We start from the raw sequence: 23,966 nt of genomic DNA, 5'->3' as shown, positions 1-23,966 counted from the left end.
GTGGAGGACAGGCAAGTGAGTTCAGATCTCAGATCACAGAGTTGAGTTGGTGATGGCCAGTTGGTGATGGCCCGCGTGGCCAGTTGGTGATGGCCCGCGTGGCCCTCTTTGTTTATGCGGTCATTTAACAGTTTAGCGAGCACCCGCGAGCACCCGCGAGCACCCCCGCGCAAGGGCCCACCTCCCACGTGACCGTGTGGACCCTGCCTGTGGTACGTGCGCCTTCGTGTCCCCTTTCCTACCTGCCCGGGGCCCCGTCCTAAGTGCTGCTGAACGTGTGTGTTTGCTTTTGCTGTGATTTGTAGAGAGCCGTGCTGTGGGCCATCTTCTGGGACCGTGGTCCCTTGAGTGTCACGTTGCAGGGTTCTTTTCCTGTAGGATGGGTGAATTTTGTCACGTGGAGACCCCACAGCTTCTTCAGCCCCTTGAACCTTTCCTGGGTCTCCTGCAGGGGAGCAGGGGTCACAGTCCTGGCATGGGAGGAAGCATTGCCACTGCCCAGCCACGTGTGAGAGATTCTGTGAGCAGGCCAGTTATGTGCTTGCTTCTAGGCTTGGATTTGGGTATCCTCCACATGTCCAGGTGAGGCTCGGGAGAACTGAGATGTGTCTGAAATTCGGAAGTGGGTCCAGGGCTGGGGATCTAGCTGGGGGTGGCCCTAGAAGACTGACGGTACTTGAAGCAACGGGGATGGTGTGCTCACCTGCTTTGCGGGAGGGGCAGTGTAGCCAGGGAGAATAGATGGCCTGGAGACCTGTTCTGGGACCTTCTGACACCTAAGAGGTGGAACAGAGGTGGGCCCAGCAAAGGAGGCTGAGAGGAGAGCCGGGGAGGCGAGGGCCCACAGGGAGGCCCGGAGGTGAGCTCACAGAGGAGCACACAGGTGGGTGCACGGGGGCACCAGGTCACGGGGTCAGGACTGTGTCTAGAAGGTGAGTGTGTTCACTTATCGGGGTGGTGAGGACGGAGCTGCCCTGGGGTTGGCCCCTGGAGGCTGGTGGCTGGAACAGGCCCATCCTGGGGGAAGGTGAGGGCGAGCCCATGGGGCGCCAGAACAGAGCTTTGGGGACTTGAGTCGGGGGAGTACAGGGACATGGGAACGAGTCTCAGGAGTCTCAGCCTCTTTGGTTGTTTCTGGACTTGTCTCTTAAAGATTGGAGATTTCAGAGCAGAGCTCTCCAACGGTAATACAGTGTGAACCACATACATGACTTGAAGTTTCTAGTAGCAGTTAAAAAGTATGAAAAACTTACGAAAGCACAAAAAGATGGAATTAACTTTAATATATGTGGCTCGGCCCACTACATCCACGTCAGTGCGTCACCCACATCCCAGCCACCCTGAGCCCAGCTGCCAGGTGCTCTGCCCGCCAGCTCAGCACAGCTCACACAGGTGCTCAGAGGCCACCTGAGGCTCGCAGTGGCTCCTGGATGTGTGGTTGTGGACGAGTCCAAGGTTGTGTCAGGGCTGGGAGTGAGGAAGTAGTGGCCAGTGCAGCCAGGAGGCTGCGGGAAGGAGGCTGTGTCCCAGGCCCTGTGGGATGCTGGGTGTCTGGTCAAGCCCCTCGGAGGACGTGCCAGGGGAGGCTGTGGAGGTCAGTGGGCGAGAGGGCAGGAGCTGGGCGGAGGGACACCGAGCCAGAGGGAGGTGGTGTCACCAGGCGAGGGCAGTGTGGCCTCCCTGGAGGCGGCCTCTTGGATGAGGGAGGGAAGGAGCTGAAGTGGCCTGCCCCTTCCAGTGGGGGGGCGGAGGAGCTCGCCCAGGTAGGGGCCTCAGGTGTGTCCAGGCACAGCCAGGGGGAAGGTGTGTTGGAGGCAGTTGGGTGGGTCTGGGCTGGACGGCAGGGAGGGGCTTGAGACAGAGGTGGTGGGCATTCATGCCTCCTTCCCTGGGAGGAGCAGGGAGGGGGGCTGTCCTCGGCTTTGTAGGGGTCTGTGCGCTGTGGCCTGCCTGCAGCAGAGCCCTGTGTCACCACGAGAAATCAGCTTACTGGGAGCAGAGCAGAAGTAAGCGAGTTCTCTTGGAAGAGGGGCGCCCTGGCGGGAGAGCGGGCGGCCATGCCAAGGGGATTGAGGGTCCACAGAAGGCCATGTGATCGCTCAGCAGGGGCTTTTTTGAGAGTGAAGGGGGGACACAGCTGATAACGGAGCTTGGACAGGAGATGTAAACGATTGTTTTGGGCGGCTTGGCCCCAGGGGCCTGGAGTGTGCAGCCAGCAGCTGGAAGGGGCCCCTGCCAGCCCTGGGGACCCTCCGGGCCACCTCACCCCACGCGGATGTCCTGCTCGAGCCGTTGGCGAGAACACCCCGAGGTTCTGCCCAGGTGTCCGAGCTGTGCTGCGAAAGCCAACCTTGTGCTTCAGCCCGGCCAGAGGTCCTGTCCCTGGGGTCTCCTGAATCGCTGTCGAGCCGGGCCGCGGGGCGCTCCAGTTCTCCGGTCGAGGACCGCGTGTGCCGCTGCTCCTGCGGGACGCCCTCCCTCTCAGGGCCTTCCTGCCCGTGCTCGCTCTGAAACGCCCTTCGGCGGGGCCGGAGCGTTTTCTTGTGTGTGGGTGGCTTTTCACGCCTTCTCCTGGTCCTGGCTGCCCTCTTGAGTTGCTTTGTGAGGAAGGAGCCCTCTGGTCCTCAGCGTCCAGGACAGCGCTTGCCACGTAGCAGATGTGCAGTCCCTGTCTGGTTGGAGCCTTTCCGAAGGTCTGGCGGTCCTGGCTCATCTGAGCACAGTATGAACTGGGGTGCCCTGGTGGTGCCTTGGTCCCCTTACCTCGGGTGGTCAGTGGGACCTCTTGATGCCAGGCTCTTCCAGCCATTAGTTCTACCTAGAGCTGGGACACATGGCTGCCGGTGCTCCCCAGATGGTCCCCAGTTCCTGTGTCACCCCCCACCCCCGACTGTCTGCAGCAGACATATCCCTTCCCCAACCCCCTGGGGGTGCTGGGCAGACCCTCTTCCTGCTCTTCCTCCTGGAGTCTGCTTTTCCTCCTTCATGCCTCGGTTGGAATCTTGTGTCCCCCTAGTCTCTCCTGTTTTGGGGGGCCGCTTGAGTTCCTTTGCTCTTGGTTTAGTGGTCTTGGTGGGGGAGGTGCCTGTTGTACCAGCCACCCAGAGGCTGCCTCTTAAGCAGGGTTTAGGGGCACCTCCCTGACTCCAAGTCTAGCAAAAGCAGATATCATGGTTTTGTTTTTTTTAAAAGACTTAATTTTTTAAAAGCAGTTTTAGTTTCACAACAAATTATGAGGAAAGTGTAGATTCCCTTGTACCCCCTGCCCCCCCCCCCACAGCCTCCCGCGTCATCAACGTCCGCCACCAGGGCGGTGCACTTGCTACAGCTCGTGAGCCTGTGCTGACGCGGCGGCATCGCCTGAAGTCCATGGTCTGCGCTGCTGCTCACTCTGGGTGTCGTCCATTGTGTGGGTTTGGACGAACGTACAATGGTGTGTCCACCACGAGAGTATCAGACAGTAGTTTCACTGCCTAAAAGTCCTCTGTGCTCCATCTGCTCATTCTTCCTCCTGACCCGTTAACCACTCATCTTTTCACTGCCTGCGTCGCTTTGCCTTTTCCAGAAGGTCACGTGTTGGAACCATACAGCATTGCAGCCTTTCTGATTGGTTTCCTTCACTGAGTGGTATGCACTTACTGCTCCATTGTGTCTTTTCATGGCTTGATAGTTCATTTCTTTCTGTCAGTGAGTGACATTCCACTGTCTGCATGCGTTACTATTTTAGTTACCCAGTCGCCCACTGAAGGGCATCTTGGTTGCTTCCAGGGTTCGGCAGTTGTGAATGCAGCTGCTACAAACATCTGGTTGCAGGGTTTTGTGTGGGCATTTCAACTCCTTCGGGTAAACACCAAGGAGCAGAGTTGCTGCATCATATGCTGAAGAGTATGGTTAGTTTTATAAGAAACCGCCAAACTGTCTTCCAGAGCGACTGGACCATTCTGCGCTCCCACAGCAATGAGCAGGAGTTCCTGTTGCTCCACATCCTCGCCAGCGTTTGGTGCTGTCCGTGTTCTGGGTTCTGGCTGTTCTAAGAGCTATGCAGTGGTAGCTCGTCGTCTCAATGTGTATGTCTCTGATGACACGTGACGGGGAGCGTCTCTCCGTGTGCTTAGTTGCTGCGTGTACATCTTTGGTGAAGTTAGCTCTTTGGCCCATTTCTGATCGGTTGTTTTCTTACTGAGTTTTAAGAGTTCTTCATGTATTTTGCGTAACAGTCTTTATCAGATGTATCTCTTGCAAATACTTTCTTTCAGTCTGTGGCTTGTCTTCTCATTCTCTTGATACTGTCTTACGTAGAGCAGGTGGTTTTAACTTTAATGACGTTTAGCCAACTTTCTTTTTTTTGAATTGCCTTTTGTGTTGTAGCTAAAAAGTCATTACCATCCCCAAGGTCACCAAGATTCTCTCCTGTGTGATCTTCTAGGAGTGTTAGCATTCTGACATTTTACGTTTGGGTATATGAGCCATCTGAGTGAGTTTTTGTGGCGGTTTGAGGCCTGTGTCTAGATTCGCCTTCTGCATGTGGGTGGACGTCTGGTGGTCCCAGCACCGTGTGCTGAAGAGGCTGTCCGCTCTGTTGTGCTGCCTTTGTTGCTTTGTCGGAGTTCAGGTGACTGCGCTGATGTGGGTCTGTTTCTGGGCTCTGCTCTGTTCCGTTGATCTGCGTGTCTGTTTTTTTCACCAATACACTCTCTTCATTCCATAGCTTTTTAGTAAGGCTTGAAGTCGGGTAATCAGTCCTCCAACTTTGTTCTCCTTCAGTGTGTGCTGACTATTCTGGGTCTTTTGCCTCCTCTCCATGTAAACTTTAGGTTTGTCGATGTTAATGAAGTCACTTGCTGGAATTTTGATTGGGGATGTGTCGTTGGATCTGTAGATTGAGTTGGGAGGAGCTGACGCCTCGCCAGCATTGAGTCTTCCTGTCTGTGAATGTGGAACGTGTCTCCGTTGATTTAGTCCTGCTTTGATTTAATTCATCAGAGTTTCATAGTTAGCCTCATGCAGATTTTGTGTGTATTATGATAGATTTATATCTAAGTGTTTCATTTTTTGGGTGCTGAAGTAAATGGTACTGTGTTTTTAATTTCGAACTCTGTTTGTTGCTGTTGGTTTGTAGGAAAGCAGTTGACCTTTATATGCTAACCTTGTGTCCTGCAAGCTTGCTGTAGGCTCCAGGAGTTTTTTTGTTTGTTTATTTAATTTATTTGTTTTTTGTCAGTTCTTCTGGATTTTCTGTGTAGATGACCATATGATCTGTGAACAAACGTAGTTTTATTTCTTCCTTTCCAAGCTGTATACCTTTTACTTCCTTTTCTTTCATTACACTGGCTAGGACTTCCAGTTGAAAAGCAGCCTTGAGGGGGAACATTCTCACCTTGTACCAGGTCTTAGTGGAGAAGCTTTGAGTTTTTCACCCCTGAGTGTGATGATCGCTGTTGGTTTTCTGTAGATTAAGTTGAGGAAGTTCCCCCCACCCCCCCCGTTCCTTTACTGAGAGTTTCTGTCACGAATGGGGGTGTCCTGGGGAGAGTCGTCAGGGAGTGGCCTCCCTGGGCGGCTGAAGGAGAGCCCTGCAGGGAGCCACACCCGGCCTCAGGGCTCTTCTCAGTCTCCAGGTGTGGGTCCAGTGTTCTTAGAAAAGCTTTTTTGGGGACACCAGACTCTGCAAGGCAAGCCCTCTCCTTGGTCTGGGGTTCAGGTGAACAAGTGCCAGTGTCCGTGCTGGAGCCCGCCACCACTGGGGTTGTAGGGACTTTCAGGGGTAATTTGGGGACTTGCATTAGAAAGCAACCCTCCCCAGCAGCGGGCACCTGCTCACAGGAGAGAGTGGGGGTGGTGGCCGTACACTGTGGGTGGCGGGGAAGGAGGTGAGTGTTAGGTGGCCCACGGGGTTGGGCCGCGCTGTGGTGGAGGGGTGAGAGAGAAGGGGAAGAGCGGGTCCGGGGCATCGCTCGACGTGGGGGCCCTCCAGGGAGTGTGTCCTGGGTGGTGCTGGCCAGTCACGTTTGAACGCCCACTGAGGAGTCCCAGGTGCTGTGCGGACGCGCTGGGTCTCTGGCTCCCTGGGCGTGTCACTTCGCCGTGACTGGAGTCGATGGTGGGAGTTCGTGTTCTCTGGGGCGCTTGTCTGGCAAAGCCCGACTTGCTCCAGGGCAGGTTGGGGCACTTGGGGGCTGGGCAGTGTAAGTGCTGTGTTCGTAGAGGGGAAGAGAGGGCCCAGCATTTCAGCACCTTGGACAGGCGTCCCCTCCGTAAGGTTCCCCGCCCCCACCTTATCCCCCACCTTAGAAGTCAGGGTCTTTAAAGAAGGCTGTGCCCCTGAAGCTCCCCTGCATGTAGTTTCAGCCTAAGAGTCCACCAAGGACAGTGTCCTGTCTTGCTTGGTTAGGGTCTTCACGTTACTTGCACATGACTTAACGGTTTCCCTTTTATGACTCGGGCTCTGATTTTGGGGGAGGAAAGCCAGGCAGACCCAGGTCTTCCCTGTGTCATCTCATAGCTTCCACCACTACTGGGCAGGAGCTGTGAGGAGTCATCAGCTTCAGAAAAAGCCCACGGTCTTGGCACCTGCTTGCTCATGGGGGAGGGTGCCCGTCCAGGGGAGACGGCATCTCAGGCTGGTCCCCCGAGGGGGCAGGATGCCAGACCCCAGGCTCCCGGAAGTGGAAGCGCTGCCCGCTTGCTGTGACGTCCTGCAAGCAAGTGGCGATCTTCATACCCGTAGATTAGGAAAGAGTTCCTGGGACACAGCTGGCGTGAACCATGGAAGAAAGATCCACAAACTGGATTTGAGAAATAAAGGGCGCTCCGTTCACCCCAGGACATCCCAGACCCAAGCAAGCATTCTGCCTGCTCCTGGGCCCCGTGCTTTGGCTTGGCCTTTCTGAAATTTCATGTGCGTGGACTTGTGCACTGTGTGCTCTCTCGTGTCGGTTGGTCTCTACTCAGGGAATGGTTTGCATCCGTCCGCATTGCCGCGTGGATCAGCACGTGGTTTTTATGCTGAGCCGCAGTGCACCTTTGGACACACCGCATGTCAGGCCATTTACCAGGGGTGGACAGTGGAGTGGGTTTGTTCCCCATTTTGGCCATGATGATTGAAGCCTCTGTGAACATTAGTGCCAAGGCTTCATGAGGACATCCTTTCCTCTTGGGTAAACATTAGGAGTGGAATTGCTGAGTCACATGGAAAGCGTGTTCAGTCTCGTCAGAAACCACCAAACCATTCCCCCGAGTGGCTGTGCGGACGCCTCTCGGCTCCTCGGTGCACAGGAGTTCCTGTTGCTTCGCGTCAGCGCCGGCACTTGGCCTGGGACGCTGTTTTGTTATAACTGTGCTCATGGGTGTGCGGTGCTCTCTCTGTGTGTTTATTTTTTAAAGTCTCTTTTATTGAGGCACAGTTTTCATACAGTAAAATTTATCCTTTTCAGTGTATAGTTCTCTGATTAAACACCTAAAATGTAGCCATCACCACAATCAAGATACAGAACACTTCCAGAGCCACAGAAATTTTTCTTCTCGCCCCTTTTATTGGTGGTGAGCCCCTCCCGCACCCTTCCCACCCTCGGCAACCGGTGATCTGTCCTGTCTATGATTTTACCTTTTCTAGAATTTCATATGAATGAAATTATTCAATAGTAATCTTTAACGTCTGGCTTCTCTCACTCAGCAGAATACTTCTGAAATGTTCCCAGTCGTTGCATGTATCAGTGCATGCGTCTTAGTGGTAGAGCAGTGCCCCAGGCTATGGATGTATACCTCATTTTATTCATCTGGTTACCAGTTGATGGATATTTGGGTTGTTTCCAGCTTTTGATAGTTAAGGACGATGCTGCTGTAAATTTTCCCTGTGAGTCTTTGTATGGACATACGTTTTCACTTCTCTTGGGCAGATACTTGGGTGTGGGGCTGCTGGCTGTGGTGAGGGAGTGTTTACCTGGTTAATCTGCCGAGCTGTTTCTGTGGTGGCTGTGCGGGTGTATGCTCCCACCAGCAGCGTGTGACGGTTGTTTCTAGTCCTTGCTGAAAGATAACATGGTCAGTGTTTTAAACGTTCGCCATTCCATGGCCGTGTAGTGCTGTCCCGTTGCGGTTTTAGTTTGCATTTCCCCAGTGGCTGATGGGGAGCGTCTTTTCCTGTGTGTGTCTGTCGTTTGCATACCTTTCGTGAAGTGTCTGTTCACCTCTCGCGCTTGTGTTTTTTATTGGGTTTTTCTTTTTGTTACTGTTGGCTTGGTGAGAGTTTAAAAAATACAGATACAAGTCCTTTATCAGATAAAATTGTTTTATAAATATTTTCTCCTAATCTGTTTACCTTTTCATTTATCTAACAGTGTATTGCAAAGAGTAAGTTTTCAAGTTTAGTAAAGTACAGTTTATCAGTTTCTTTCTTTCAGCATTCACATTATGTGTTATCAAAGAAATTTTTGCCTAACCCAGTGCACAAGGATTTTCTCCCATGAATTCTCATAGGATATTTATGGTTTTAGCTCTTACTCAATCCAATTCAAGTTAATTTTGGGTGCTTATAAGGTAAGGGGTTGAGATTCATTTTTTTCTTCATAAAATATCCAGTTGTACTGGCCCCATTTGATGAAAAGATCCTCCTTTCTCTATTGAATTATCCTGACACTTTTATGAGAATCAGTTGACCGTGTATGTGTGGACTTTATTTTTGGATTGTATTCTGTCCCATCCGTTTATCCTTATGCATAAGGATACAGCACTGCTTGATTAGTAAGTCTTGAGCTCGGGTATTGTGAATCGTGACTGCTCTTTTCCAAAAAATGTTTGGGACTACTTGGGTCTTTTGCATTTCCGTGTAAGTTTTAGGATTAACCTTGTCAGTTTCTACAAAAAAGTCTTCTTGTATCTTGCTTAGGGTCATGTTGAGCATGTGAATCAGATTGACGGTTATTGACGCCTTAACAAAACCGGCTTCCGATCTGTGTACATGGTACACCTCTCCCTCGTTTTAGGTCTTTCGCCGCCCCTCCCAGCGTTGTTTTACAGTGTTTATGTCTTTACCATATTCTGTTAAACAAACGTACCTTTAAGTATTCATATTTTTACGCTGTGTAAATGGTACTTAAAAAAACTGCAGTTTCCAATTGTTTGTTGCTAATGTGTAGAAATACAGTCGCCTTTTAAGTATTGACCTCGTACCCTGTGGCCTCGCTCAACTCGTGTATTAGTTCTTGTAGCAATTTTGTAGATTGCTTAGGATTTTATACAAAGACAACTGTGTTATCTGCAATAAAGAGAGGTTTTCTCTTTCTTCTGACCTGTGCACCTTTTATTTTCCTTCTCGCTGTGTTGCACTTGCTGGAACCTCTGGTGTAATGCTGACTAGAGCAATGGGAGTGGACCTTTTTGCCTTGCTTCTGATTTTGGAGGACCGTGCTCAGACTTTTCCCCGTCCAATGTATGACGTTAGCTGTAGGATTTGCATAGATTTCCTTTATTGGGTTGAGAACATCCCCTTTATTCCTAGTTCAGTGAGAATTTTTGTCATGACTGGATGTTTGGTTTGTCAGGTGCCCTTTGCTTCATGCATTGAGATGCTTGTGTGGATTTCCTTTTTTAGTCTGTGAATAAGGTGTTGTGTGGATTCAGTTTTGAATGTGAAATCGTGGTGCATTCCTAGGATAAGCCCCCCTCGGTCATGAGGTGGTATCATTTTCTATATCGTGGCATCCGACTTGCTAGCATTTCTGTGTGAGCTGGCGAGGGCTGGCGGCCGCCTGGCTCCGGCGCTCGGAGTGCTGGCCGCTGCTGTCAGTCTGCCGACCGGCGGGCTCTGGGCCTCCGCGTCCCTGGCGCGCTGGGCGTCGTCAGGCTGCTCAGTGCCCCAGACCTGCTGCGAGTGAGGTGCCGTCACAGTGTTGCCTTAGTTCTCATTTCCTTCTTCAGCCTCGCAGGAGGTGGCGTCATCTTGTGTGCTTGCTGCCGTTTACGGGTGTCCTTTTGTGGGATGTCTTGTGTTTGTCTTTTTGTCCAGTTTTCTTTTGAACTTTCTCATTAATTCCTGGGAAGTCTGTCTGTGTCTTGGTTGCAGTTCCTTTACTATGTGGGCTGTATAGGTGACCAGCAAGTTTTTTCAGCTTACAGCTTATCACTTCCTTAATGGTGTCTTCTGATGAATAGGAGTGCTTGATTTTAATGTAGCTGAATCTGTCTTTTTCTTTATGGCAAATACCTTTTCCAATCATGTTCAAGAAGTTCTTTCCAACCCTAAGGTCATAGAGTAGTCTCCTCTATTTTCTTCTAAGATTTTAGTGTTTGCTTCCACTTTTGTGTCTTCAGTCCTCCTGGAATGAGACTCTCGTGTGTTGTGGTAGTTCTGTTTTTATTTTCCGTTTGGATGAAGAGTTGTCCTGGCCTTCCTTCTCTGGATGGCCTTCACCTCACTGATCTGCATGTCTTTTCTGTAATATTTGAAGTTTTATGCTATGCAGGGGTCTGTTTCTGGGTGGTTCTCTCCTGGTTTATGGCTTTGTCAGTACCGTCGTGTCCATCAGTAGGAGAGCTTCGTGCTGTCTCTGCTGGCCCAGGACCCCGCTGGATTCTTCCTGAGAATTGTCTGTGCTAGCCTTGGAATGTTGATCTTGCTGGTAAATTTTTGCATCAGCTCTTTGAGGCTCAGGAAAGTTCCTTCAGGTTATTTTGATCAGAATTGCACTGACCTGTGGGTCCGTTCGGGGAGGATCTGCCACTCTGGTTCGGTGTTTGTGCGTTCATGAATGTGGCCTATCGCTCCACTTGGATCTTCTATAGTATCTTTCAGTCAAGTTTTGTGTATTTTTCCCTGTAGGTGTTGTGCATACTTTGTTAGATTTATCCCAGGATACTCTCAGTTTATTCCTCTTACTGTAAATAGTAGTTTTTTTAACATCACAGTTTCTAATTCTTTGTTGACGAAGTGCTGAATTGTAGTAGAATGTTGGATATTAAGCTTATGTCTAACAGTGTCATCAAACCCTTTCACTAAACGGCGTGTGCAGATTTTGGGGTGTTCTCTGCAGCTGAGGACAGTTGAGTGTCACTCAGCTCCGCACGTTCCCGCTTCTCTGCGTGTCCTCTGGCCTTTGGGGCTTGCTGGGGCCTCTGTCGCGGTGCCGCACGGGAGGGGTGCCGTCCGGCACCCTTGCTCTGTGCCTGTCGCTCGGCTGACTCCCTTGGAGGGAGAGTCTGGGGACTCACTTCATCAGGTTAGGGAAGCTCCTTGTTTTCTGAAGTTGTTTGCTTTTCTCGGCGGGAAATAACATGTATTTTAGGCATGAGTGGATTTCGAGTTTATCAAGTGCTGTTTCTGCAGCTGTGGGATTGCCTTCCGTTGTGTTTCATGAGCCCCTTCTCCTCACCTTCCCTCTCCTTCCCGGGCCTCTGGCTTCCCGGCTGTGCCCCCAGGCTTCCTGGAGACTGATGCCATCGCTGGGATGCCCGGTCCCCACTGCCTCCTGCTCGGCCCGGGGGCCCTCCCGTGGCCTCTCCCGTGGCCTCTCCCGTGGCCTCGTGCTCTCGGGCCTGGATCTCAGCCCCCCGGGTCCCCTTGTTCCTCCCTCAGCGTGTCCCTTGGTTGGCTTTGCCTCCCTAGCTGGGACGTGGGGTGTCCTCATCCCCAGTCCTGCCAGCTTGTCCCCACCCTACCTTCCCGGTCGTTTCCACGTGGCTTCCTTCAGGAGACCATTCAGGCCCCTGGGTTAGTCCAGGCACATCCCCGGGCTGCACACCCTTCACTGGCTGATTGTGGGTGTGCAGCCAGTAGCTTGGTGACCGCACTGACTGGCTGGAGCGCTGACTGGATATGTGGTCTGTTGGCTGGTGCCCGCCTTCCCCACCCCGCGGGAAGCCCCAGGCCGGTGTCACTGGTTTCTGTCGGTGCCCGGTCCCGTCTGGAACCTAGCGGTCCTTGGTCAGTACTGGCCGGCTAGCTGAGGGAGTGAGTGGGTGGAGGTCGGGGTCCCTTGTTTTGCTCCTTCCTCTCGGGGGTGTTCTGATAAGTGGGGTTGCCGGGTAGTTGAATTTGGGGAGCTGGAGTTGTGTTGTAAATCACGCAAGGTGCGTGGCACCAGCCACCCAACCTCCGTGCCCGTGAGCCTGGGCGCAGGGTGGCCCTGGTCCGAGGTGCCCACAACGGGCCTGGCCCCCCGGAGCTGCGCCCCGCGGCCTGGGCCGCTCTTCCTGCCTCTGACTCTTTGAGTTGAATCCCTCTTCTGTGGCCTCTTGGGCCAAATGCCAGCTTGATGAGCAGTTGAACACGTGAGGGTGGGGACGTTTGTCCCATTCTGGACAGACCTGTGGGTTTTAGGTTAGAGAAGCTGGTACTGACCCATCCATCCGGGTCGGAGCTTGCTGAGTAGAGTGCCGGTGTGCGTGACTCTGAGAGGAGGCCCTTTCCTCTGCTCACTGATCTTGGCAAAGGCCCAGCATGTTTCTCCACAGGGTCCTGTGCGCCCTCCACCTGGTGCAGGTGCGGGGCCACCTGTCCTGTTTCCAGAACCGCTCTTGACATGGCGCCGCTTTGCAGAGGGAGGCGGTTCTCGGGGCCCTGCCTCCAGGCTGCACCCTTGCGGTTTTGCTTGTTCTTCTCTGTTTATTTACACAGACCCTAGAAAGAACTTAAGTGAACGGTAAAAATAATAGCCGGTGAAGTTCAGAGAAAGTTGGGATGTGGGAGACACAGGAAGGACAGGGTGAAACGGGTGAGCGCAGGAGTCCCCGCCCTGGGCTCCGTGGGCCGCTGTGTGTGTTTGGGGGTGGGGCACGGGTTGACTTCTGCTAGTCAAAGCCGGGGAACCAAAGCATTGTTTGGGGTTCAGAATCCTCAGATGGGAGAGAATGCAATAAAATTGTGCCTGGATACAGGTTCTCTGTTAGTGCAGAATATGTAGCTTTGGACAAGACCGGAGTGGAATACGCTCAGGCTTTATACCGGGAGTTCAGGAAACTGAAGGGGGTTGACTGGGCCGAGCCAGTGTGCTCGCTGTTCTCACGGGAGGGCCGCCCTGGCGGCTGACTCGCAGACTCTGGGCCACGGGCTCCGGTGCTGGAGAGTGGGGTTTGGATGCCTAACACCTCATCCTCGGCCGCCTCGGCCAAGGGTCCAGGGCCCCAGAGGAGAAGCCTCTGAGGCCCTCTGATTTCAGGGATTTTACAAAGGTGAGAAAATGAGAAACCAGTGTTGGCTGATTAAAATGAGGATATAAGTGAAGCAGAAGTGGTATCGGGCCCGAGGCTCTCTCTTCTCAGCAGGTGTTCCACGGAAAGATGCACAGAGAAGCCTGCCAGGGGCACAGAAGTCATTCCCCGACTACTGCACGTGTATAAGCGGGGACGAGGGCTTTCTGTGAAGTGTGCTCGGGCACTTGTGGGGACAGCAGGAGGTAAAGGGCGCTGACACCGTGTCGTGGTGAGGCCCGTGTCGTGGTGAGGTCGGAGGAGAGAGCTTGCACTCCATCCTGCTGTGTCGTCAGGGGAGCCATGTCTCTTTGGGGGAACAGCAATCTCCCTGTACCACCCAGAAAAGGAGTGAGGTGTCTGAAGGCATGGAGCACGGAGCCGTCACTTGCAGAGCAGGGCCCTTAGACTGTCCTCAGTGTTGATTGTGGAGTACAAGGCCCTGGCCACCCCAGGACATGGGAGGCAGGGATGGAGTATCCAAGACTGGGGGTGGGACAGTACATGGACCACTGGCCACCTTGAGCCAGGCAGGTGGCACCCCTTGGTGGTGGCCGTGGGGAAGAGGGAGGGGGAGATGGCCCTGGAGGGTTGAGGGAACCTTGGGGCCTGGGGAGTGTGAACCCCCCCAAGCAGCCTGTCACCACAGCACTTCTTGGCGCTGTTTTTCTTTCTGTGGTTTCGCAAAGTGACTGTAGTGCTCGTTTACAGATCTGTAAGCAGTGCACCCCTGTGTGTCCTCTCCTGAGACGTACACACTCTTAGGTGTATCTCTCTATTTTTAAACTTTTATTGAAGTGTAGTTGATGTACAATGTTGTGTTCGTTCCTGGTGTCCAGCACAAGCATAGTGACGCGGTTGTATGTACGTTCACATATTCTTTAGCATATTCCTTCTCATTACATGTTATTACAAGATACCAGATGTAGTTCCCTTAGGTGTGTCTTGCCCATAGGTTTTCACCTCCCAAGTGCAGAACTAAACGTGCACGCGTGACTTGTATGTGAACCAGTCACGCGTGCTGTCCTGCAGTTGTCTTTTCATGTCACTGGTACATCGAGGACTCGCATCCTCGCCAGCACACAGGTGGAGTGCTGTGGAGTGATATGAAGGCGCGTGTCCCACTACACAGGGACTGGAACTTGACCGCTGGGTCAAGGGACAGGCGTAGGTAACGGGGCTGGTGCTGCTGGAAGAGACCCGTGGTGTGTGCCTGCGCCGCCCCCGTCCGAGCTGGCGTGGAGGCCCAGCTGAGCGAGCCTGGAGGGCGGGCCAGCCACCTGAAGTGCCTCCCCCCTGCCTCCGCCGGCCTGTTGGTGAGGTTGAGGTCTCTGGTGTCGGCCCTTTGGGTTGCTTTCAGGAGTTGCTTGATAAGAGTTTCTGGCCAATTTTTAAAGTAGGTAAGACAGTTGTGGTTACTGGCAGGGTAGTCAAGTTTTTGGATACAATTTTTTTCCCCGCAGAAATTGCACGCTAAGCAGGTCCATTACAAAATTCCAACCTGTATGGAGAGGCTTGATGTCAGGGCAGATCTGCATCCCTCCCTGCTCCCCTGCCCCCCCACCCTGTCCTGTGGGGAGCAGATCTGTGGACGTGTGCCTGTGTGTGAGCACATGTGAGTTCTTCACCACAGTCCTGAGCAGCTCCAGCGGGCATCTTACTTAGAACCGTGACTCAGTGTCCTCAAGACTTAGAAAGTCACCGTATGGAGTGAGAAGTCAAAGTAACGTGCGGGGGCCTGGGACTCGGGCTGAGCTCTGTTTTGACCCCGAGTGGTGGCGGCGGGGGTGCTTTGCCAGGGTCAGGTGGGAAAGCCGACTTGAAGGCCAGAGGGCGGGAGGCATCAACCTGTCCTGGGGTTTTTGGATTTTTGTCTTGTCTCAATCAGACATTTCGGATACCTTTCCTAACCGCCAGCTTTGGAAGCCCTGCCAGCCCGGGAAAGTGCACGTGTGCATTTGCACCAGCAGCCCTGACAGCAGCCACCTGCTCGGTTTTCTTGGCCCTGGCTGGTCCCTGGCTGGTCCCTGGCTGGGGGGTGTGGTCTGAAACAGGTTTCTCTTCTGTGGGCCTCAGGTAAAAAGAGTGATGCTGTTGATGGATTTTGGTGCTTCTCTGCTGAGACGGCCGTGCTCAGCCTGAGGCGGGAGGGGAGCGTGAGGTGTGGCCTTACTGCCGGAATTCTTGAATGATGGGCTGTCTTAAATTGTGTCTGTCTCCACGCCAGGCAAACTTAAGTTAGTATTAGACTTCTATGTAAAAGAACTGTGCTCTGTAGTTTTGGGGAGACTTCACCTCTGGGGTGGTCATTCCATTTACCGCACCTGCTCAGTTGAGTGGGCTGGAAACTCGGCCTGTTGATGCGCTCTCCTGGCTCCGGCGGCATGGGTAAGCGTGTCCCCCGCTCTCATTCCCCTCCTGGGGCCTGGCCTGCACCCCGCCCCGGCCCTCCCAGCTGCGTGTGCTGTCTGTAAGTGCCGGCCCCGATCCATGGCCAGCTCCATACATGCACTTTACCTTGACGTGACCCTGGGTCAGCCCCAGACACCGTGGGTCTTCGGTTTTCACCCTGTTCTAGACCCCTGGCAGCGTGAAGGTGGCAGGGCTCCCGCTACGTGGCTGGTCTCTGAGCTCTGGCGCAAGTTGCGTTCCTGGGAGCACCTGTGGGCCTGGCCCTCCCTGCTCATGTCACCTGCAGTGGCGTCTCCAGATAGCGGAGCACTTCCCGCCTCCAGTTTTCATTTTGAGCAATTTGAAACTTGGAAGACTAATACGGTTAACACCTCTGTGCTCGGCCTCTAGACTTACCTGTTCCTGCAGTTTTATCAAAGCAATTTAAACTGTAGCTGAAGGGGTTAGTGTTTACAGGTACGAGGCTGTGCCCTGCGCCTTTGGTGTGTGTTGTTGGAGTCATTAGGTAAAGAAAGTGCTTTATGGCCTTGATGCCTTAGCACGCAGCTCACCGTGGGGAAGGGTGTCTGTGGGTGGGTGTCTGCAGCTTTGGGTTATAATTTGTAAGAGAGCTCCATCTCCAGCATAAGCTGGTTTAAGGAAGACTAGAGACACACGCAGGTGCAGGAGGCCATGGGAGTGCAGGGTGTTGGGTCCAGCACTTCAGGGAGCCCAGCTGTGGAAGTGGGGCTCATGGCACCCCAGATGGTGGGGAGGGGTCCGCGATGAGTAGGGAGGTGACCAGGGGAGGAGGAGCGTTCCAGGTGGCGGCCCTGTGTGCATGGCGGAGCCTGTGGCCAGCGTCCTCGAGGTGAGGCTGCAGAGCGGCGGGGGCTGTGGTGGGGGGGATCGCCCCACTCCCAGAGCCGAAGCTCTGTGGGGGCAGGGTCTCCACAGGCTCCTCCGCTGCGGCGGCAGGCTCGCCCCTGTTGCTCCTGTGCCAGCTGGTTCCACCTCACCTGGGAGTGCTGCTCTGTCGTGTGGGTGGGTCGGAAGCTGTCCTCGCCTGCTGCTGCGCGTTTGGCGTCTTTCCAGTTTGGGGCTCTTGCAGGGGCTTATTCTTCCTCTTCTCTTGTTTGAGCACCTAGGGGTGGGAGGGTTGAACTCTGTAGGGAACTGCGGGGTACGTTGAGAACCCCGATTCCTCCCCTGCCTCCTCGGCCCCTGGGGTGGCCCGTCCTTCTACTCTCGGCCGTTTAGAGGGCGTGCAGCGGCATTGCGTTGTGGGGTTGATTTGCAGGCTCCTGATGAGCAGCGACGCTGAGCGTGCTTTCACTGCTGCTTTGCCTCTGTGTCTTCTCTGGTGGAGCGTCTGTTTAACTCTCTTGCCCCTGTCGGTCCCAGGCGGTTTGTTTTCTCGCGCGGAGTCTGGGTTCTGCGTGTTCGGACGTGACCAGCTCCATGCCCTGCAGAGGTGCTGCCGCCCAGGGCCTGTCTCTCCGCGCAGCAGTGTCTTCTGAAGAGCAGGCGTTTTGAGGTTCGGCGAGTCCAGTTCGTTAGCTTGTTCTTTCACGGGTGTTTTCCTGGTGGTGTGTCTGGAACGTCTTTGCATGACCCGCGTCGCCGAGCTCTTCCCTGTGTCTTCGTCCGGGAGTTTTAGAGGGTTGGGGCCTGCATTCAGGTCTGGGATTCCCTTCGAGGTGGTGTTGGTGCGTAGTGTGAGGTGTGGCTTCCGTATGGATGTTTGCTTGTTCCCTGTTTTTTGAAAAGACTTATTTTTTTGCTGAATTTCCTTTGTATTTTTGCCAAAACCCAGCTGTCCACGTGTGTGCAGGCTGTTCCTGGACTCCGTTGCGTCCCACTGATCTGCTGTTTAACTTGGTGTCAGCTCTCCGCCCTGACCCTTGTGGCTTTCTAGCACATCTCTGAGACAGGCAGCGTCAGTCTTCTGACTCTTGCCCTTTTCCATAGCACTTTGGAGCTTGCGGACCTTTGCATTTCTCTGTGAGTTTAGAGTAGGCGTGTCTGTTCCCACACGCATGGCTGCCGGGATTCGGGGGGACTGTGCTGCACCTGCAGATGAGTTTGAGGGGAGTTGACATCTCAGCTGTCTGAGTTTCCCGGCCCGTGAACAAGGCGTGGTGAATCTCTTCACTGACTTAGGTCTTCCTTAATTTCTCTCAGCCTGTTTTTGTAGTTGTCAGCGTGCGAGTTGCAGTGTGTGACTTCGCAGCAGCTTTTGGGGTGGGTGGGAGCTGCAGGTGCTTTGCCTGTAGCGGGATGTTCAGAAATGCAGCCACATCGCTGCTCCTAGACTTCAGCACCGGCACTTCCTCTTGTGCTGTTCCTGCTTTGAGCCTTAAATTCGCTCCCTGAAACGATGAAACGGAAAACATCTGGCTTAGTGGGAAACCGGTTTTAGAAGCGACACGTGCTGCGCGTCTGCCGTTTCAGCGCAGATGCCCCTTGAAGAAGTAAGATGAGCCTTCGCGGAGAAGAGGGCGCCGGGTCGGGGCTGGGCTTCCTTCACCCCCGAGGTTGTGTCCCTGCTTGACCCTCGCCCCCCCCGCCAGCGTCCTGCTTCGGGGGGAGAGAGAGTTTTCAGGAATGGTGGTCGGAATTGTGCGGTGTTATGGACGAGGTGGGGAGGAGTGTTCCCAAGGTGTGGTCAGGCAGGACGCTGACCAGATGCTCTTGAAGGTGGGAAACCCTGGGACCAGGGGCCGGGGCCCAGTCCCCTAGTGAACTGGGCGTGAACTGGGCCCTTGGAGGGTGGCAGCGTGCTCTGCCCTCCCTCAGAGCTGAGGTCTAGGGGGATGTGCAGTCAGGACACAGGTGCCCCGCCCACTCACATCTTAACCCCTCCCCCACCGCCAGCTTTTCAGCCATCAGGGCTTCTGCAGGATTAAGCACTTAACTTTGGGTGATTTAAAAGACAAACAGCCAAAAGAGTAAAAGGCACATTTAGGCTGAATTTAAATCTGCTTCCCAGGGTCCGAGTTGGCATCTTGCTGAGTCTCTTGCACTGGTATAGTTGGGGGACCCCATCCAGTGGGGACCTGCTGGAGGGGAGCTCAGGCAGGGCTAGGGGAGAGGGTATGGCAGGAGGGCCACCGTCCACCCTGGTCTGGGGCTGTGCGGGCCTCGGGGAGGCCACCCAGCTCTCCTCCACCCGTGGGACACGCTGAGCGGGGCGCAGCTCTCAGGAGTGCATTCTAGGCTGTGTCACAGCACGTGCGGCGTTTCTCTGCTGCCTTAGTGTCCATGTCGGGGGTTGGGGGCCAGTTAATTGTGGGGGGTCTGCCCTTTGTCCCCCGTCTTTGCAGACCCTCAGTGCAGTCTGGCAGGTGACAGTGCTGGGAGCCTTGCCGGGTGATGGTGATGGTGAGGGTGGGGCCTGGTCTCTCTGACCTGGCTGCTGTTCGCTGCTTGTGCCATCACAGCCGCTGTTCCCTGGGCCAGGGGCCCCCAAGCCCAGGGGAAGGAGGCTTGTGGGACAGGGCGAGGTCGGGGCCTGGAGCCCCTGAAGGTTGTGCTGAGGAGTGTTTCCCCACGAGTGATGTCTTCCGGGTGGAGGTTCCCTGGCCAGCCAGAAAATGCCTGTTCACTCTGTAGTGTAGCTTTGGCTGACCTACATTTTGGCTGAAAATACAGTGAAAAATGTTGACACAAAAGGGATGGGAGCCACTCACGTTGGGGAAGAGCACGCGAGTTGACCTTGAACTCAGGTGCGTGAGGGATGGTGGGATTCAGTCTTCAAGAGCCATTGGCTGTGCTCAGGCTCGGGGGACATGGCGCCCCACAGAGCCCGCGGGCTGGTCCCGCGGGGCCTGTTACCCTGAGCACACGGGGGCTCGGTCACCACCACGCAGGGTGCCTTCAAACTCCTGGTGCCAGTTTGTGCTGCGCATTGTAGTTTAAACACCAGTGCTTCCACAGTAACGAAAAATAGAAAGTAGCTTGTCCTCACCAATGAAGAATGTGAATGTATTTTGTATGAAATGCCACGTAGCCACTGAAGAGTGTGGTTTTGAAAAGAAGAAAATACCAAACTGAGTATCATCAAAATGACCTCAGTTTTCTTTATGGTCATCAAACCACAGCTGTCACACATCTGCACGTGGGCCCGGGAACGCAAGGGAATCGGCCAGCGGAGGCTCAGGAGGCTTCTGTGTTCCTTGCGCGTCTCCATGCTTCCTGACAAATACTGACTCTTTACTGAGAAAGACAGGAAAGTTATTTAAAGAGAAAACCTGAGTTGTTTTCTGGCTGCTTGAACTGCATGCGTCATGACTGTGGGTCATGCAATTGGCTGGTTTTGGTTTTAGAGTGCCCCGAGTGGAAGAGGGGTCCTGGGGGTGAGGGGTACGGGCGGCGGCCTGGGCGGCGGGGTCGGCTGGGTCAGGAGGGGCGGCCTGGTCCCTGGCTCCTGCCTTGCCTGTTCACTGCCTTCAGGGAATCTGAAGAGCCTTTGGATTTTTTTGTTTTAATTTCTGGGGGGAGGTAACTGGGTTTATTTATTTATTAATGGAGGCACCAGGGATTGAACCCAGTACCCCGTGTGCGCCCCACTGCTGAGCTGCACCCTCCCCCCCGAGGGGCCTCTGAAATGGACGTTGCGTGTACTGTGACAGGGTGGACGTCTCCTTCCCTGATTTAAGGGCCAGAGGAGTGTCTGTGCAGCTCTTTTCTTGGCCACTGTTGAAGCCAAACTGCCAGGGACCGTGCAGTGGGCCCTCGGTGTCTGGGCACCCTCAGGGAAGCCACTCACCCGCTGGCTGCGGGGCCCTTCCTGGGCCACCCCTTGAGCCGCAGCTGCACACGCAGAGGGCTGGTGACGGGGGCCTCGAGGCACTGGGTGGCAGGTGCTGCGGTAAGCGCAGGAGACTGCTTTCTCGTGACCTTTTATCTAAAGCTCATTTCAGTTACATTTTGAGACAAAGCTGTGTTTTTTCGCCTTTGCGTGAATAGATATTACACAGTTTCCTGTTTGCAATGAGTGGTTATAACCAGAGTTTACAAGATCCAGGACAGTGACAGTGCCATTAATGCGGGTGTGCGGTGCGGGCGTCTGTGTTCTGACCCCCCGGGGTGCCACGTGCACGGCTGACTGCTTTTTGTTGAATCAGTGACTGAGCTGTTGTAACTGGGTTGGGGGGGGGCTGACAGGGAAGAGTGTCCCAGGACGGCCCCCGCCCCGCTGGCCCTGTGTAGTCCGCCTCCCTCCCCTGGGGAGCCACGCGGTGTTCCTGAGGCTGCGGCCACGCGGCCTTCATGCCTGGTGGCAGCCGTCCCGTTTCTCGCTTACCGTTTATGTATCTGCTCGAGACGTTTCTCGTGAGGGTCATGCCGTCGCTGCTGGGTGGGCGTCTGCTTCCGTCCCCAGCTTTCTTCTCACCAAGGGCACGGTGCTCTGCCCCAGTGTCTGTTTTTTCAGACTTCTGTGTCCAAAAGCCACTTACTTCATCGGCATGTTAACCACGTTGCTGTTTCATGGATATTATTACATAAATATTCCCTTTTTCCCATATACATTATTTTTTAAGCAAAAAAACCACCCGATGATCAAGGTGTTCACATCAGCTGCTACGTTAGCAGGTTTGAAATCGGGGTTGCCAGCCGTGTGGCCTGTGGGGCCTGCTCAGCTGCCCTTCTCCCCAGCCAGCTGCAGCGGTGGCTCCTGGGACGTCTGAGACGGGGACAGGGTGAGCTGCCGAGGGGACAGCTGGGTGCTCACCGAGCCCCCTCTTCCGGGGCCCCCGGCGTGGTTGTGGTCCTGGCTGCGTGGCTGTGCCGTCCCCCGGTGGGCCAGCCCTGAGTCCAGCTGCCCGTGGCTGCCCCGGGCCCTCCAGGCCGCTCCGACAGCGCTTCAGCAGGCGCCCAGGTTGCAGAGGCTTCAGTGGAGGGAGTTACTGGCAGGAGACTTTTTTTTTTAATTTCAGCATAGTTTCTTTTAAAAGGGCTGTTTTGAGGGGAAGCTCTTTTAATGGGCATGAACGTGGTTCTTCTGGGTCAAGAGTTGTAGACCTGAACCCAGGGAGAGGCCTGTCATTCCCTGATGTCGTGATGGGTTTGGAGGAGCCGGGACCCAGCACCCTCTGACTTCTAAGTTGGCTCCAACTACCGTTTGCTTTGGGAGGGGGTGCCTGATGTCACCGCCGAGATCTCCGGCAGGAGGTCCTCAGGCTTGGGTACCACTTTGAGCGCAGTTTCTGAGCAGGGGTGCAGGGGCTGCCATGCAGCGGCTCCCCGGGCGACCCTGGCCCGGCGCCTTGTCCTTCAGTGGCCGCTCGGTGCCGCCCTCTGCCGAGGCCTCGCTCCGGGAAGCGTGGTGTCTCGGTGCCTGTGGGCCCCCTGCGGCTCTGTCAGTGGCTCTGTCCTGGGAAGTTCAGTGTGAGTGTGCTGCTCTTCCAGGTGAGGTCTCGGGTAGAATTGGTTGCTGGTTTTTGAAGCTCGAGTTAGTGCCAAACCTGACCGCTCTGATTTGCGTTCCAGCACCTTAGCTGAAGCAGCATGAAGAGTGAGTGCTGCTCCGTGTCTGTGTCCCCGTGGTGGGCGTCCTGGGTTGCCCTGGGCACAGCTGGCCTTGCATCCAAGAGGGGTCTTGCTCGAAGAAGGAGATTTTGGGGCTTCACAGGACTCCAGGCAGGGAAGCCCAAGGGCGCGGCTGTGGGGGTGCTGTCCCCTGGGGCCCAGCTCAGCCCGTGGGGCGGGAGAGGAGGCCAGGCTGCCTCCAGAGATGGGCAGTAGGGGTCGGGGTGGGCTGGCTGTGGGGTCTAGGGCAGGGCTTGGGGTCTGAGGCTCCAGTCATGACCTCTCGCCTGACACCCGCTGCCTTGTGAACTTGGCTGTGCTGGGGCAGCCGTGGGCACTCTCACACTAGGCCCCTGGCCTGCTGTCCTGGCCTCCTCACCTGCAGGCCGTACAGGGTGGCCGAGGGGCTGCCAGTGTGGCTCCAGGAGCTTCGCTGCCTGGTTGCTGACGGACGGGTCTCAGCTGCCACTCCAAGTCCACGAGGATGCCCTGCGTTGGCTCCATCCTGTGCACCATCGTTGTGGGCACGTCTGCTCTGCACGTTTACAACTTCCCCTCTCACTCCTCAAAGCTGTCTGGCTCCCTGAGAGAGTCCGCGCTTTCGGGGCACGTTTCCTGACGCCGTCTCCTTCCCCCCCCAGGTATGGTCCTCGTGCGCAGCGAGAACGGGCAGCTGTTAATGATTCCTCAGCAGGCCTTGGCCCAGATGCAGGCCCAGGCCCACGCCCAGGCCCAGCCTCAGACCACCATGGCGCCCCGGCCGGCCACCCCCACAAGTGCCCCCCCCGTGCAGATCTCCACCGTGCAGGTGAGTGTGTGCGCGTCTGGGCGGCCCTACCGGAGGAGAGCCCTGTGTCCTGGCCCTGTCCCTCCTCTCCCGTGACTCAGCTTCCTGTGCCTCAGTTTCCTCTTCTGCAGAGTGGAGCTCCTCCCAGTGCTGCTCCCATAGGGCTGGTACGAGGGCCGAGTTAGGGCATTTCAGGGCCAAGGCCAGTGGAGCAGGGTGGACGCTGAGTCAGTGTTAGCTCTTACTATCCGGGAGGCAGGTGAGAACATCATGGGATGATGTGAACAGCACCCCCCCATGGACGTCTGGGCCTTTGGGGTTCGTGCCCTGACCCTGAGACTGTGGCGGGATGACGGGCTCTGATGCTCGAAGCCGAGTGCCTAGGACGTGCACCTCCTCCAGCGTCCGGCTTCTTAATTTCCACCTGGGCCGGTGCCAGGCCTTTACCCCTTCCTGTTCTCATTTCCTGATGCCTGCCTGTCTGATGCTACGGTCCTGCTGTTCCGAGTTGGCTGCAGGTAGTAACTAAAGTGGAGATGAGAATGGTCTTGAAGTCTTTTCTCCTGTGACTTGAGCCAGGTTGCCTCTGGAGTTGATGCTTCTGTGCTGTAGGCAGAGGGCATGGGGGTGCTCGGAGATTCACAAGTAGCCTCTTTTGCTGAATACGGTGTGTGAAGATTCTGATCAGACCCTTTTACTTTAGTAAGAAACGTATGGAACCAGGGCGGCCTCCCTGAGGATCGTGAATGAACTTGTAGGCACCCGTGAGCGCACTGGTTGCGTGCTAGAGGGCTGATTGTTGGGGGCGCCAGGCGGCGGGGTGTTACTCACCTGTCTCTCGTTTTAGATGACGACTCCTTGTTTTTCAGGCACCTGGGACCCCCATCATTGCACGGCAGGTGACCCCTACGACCATAATCAAGCAAGTGTCTCAGGCCCAGACGACGGTGCAGCCCACCGCAGCGCTCCAGCGCTCGCCCGGAGTTCAGGTGAGGCCGTGGCTCCACGCGGCAGCCTTGGTCAGGGGTCAGGCCTTGCAGGCTCGGGCGCTGGGTGTCAGGGGTTGGAGCTT

At 55.1% G+C, this 23,966-nt stretch overlaps 1 protein-coding gene across 1 annotated transcript in view; it reads left to right on the top strand.

Annotated features, from left to right (window-relative positions):
• Nucleotides 1-23,966, top strand: part of TAF4 (TATA-box binding protein associated factor 4) — a 62,762-nt gene that overhangs the window by 11,952 nt on the left and 26,844 nt on the right. The window contains 2 exon segments of the mRNA XM_074347531.1: nucleotides 22,749-22,915; nucleotides 23,764-23,883. Coding sequence (XP_074203632.1) covers nucleotides 22,749-22,915; nucleotides 23,764-23,883 — 287 coding nt within the window.

This window comes from Camelus bactrianus, chromosome 19, assembly GCF_048773025.1.
Source record: "Camelus bactrianus isolate YW-2024 breed Bactrian camel chromosome 19, ASM4877302v1, whole genome shotgun sequence".
Lineage (NCBI taxonomy): Eukaryota > Metazoa > Chordata > Mammalia > Artiodactyla > Camelidae > Camelus > Camelus bactrianus.
The sequence above is the reverse complement of the archived record's forward strand: the minus strand, read 5'-3'. Positions and strand labels throughout refer to the sequence as shown.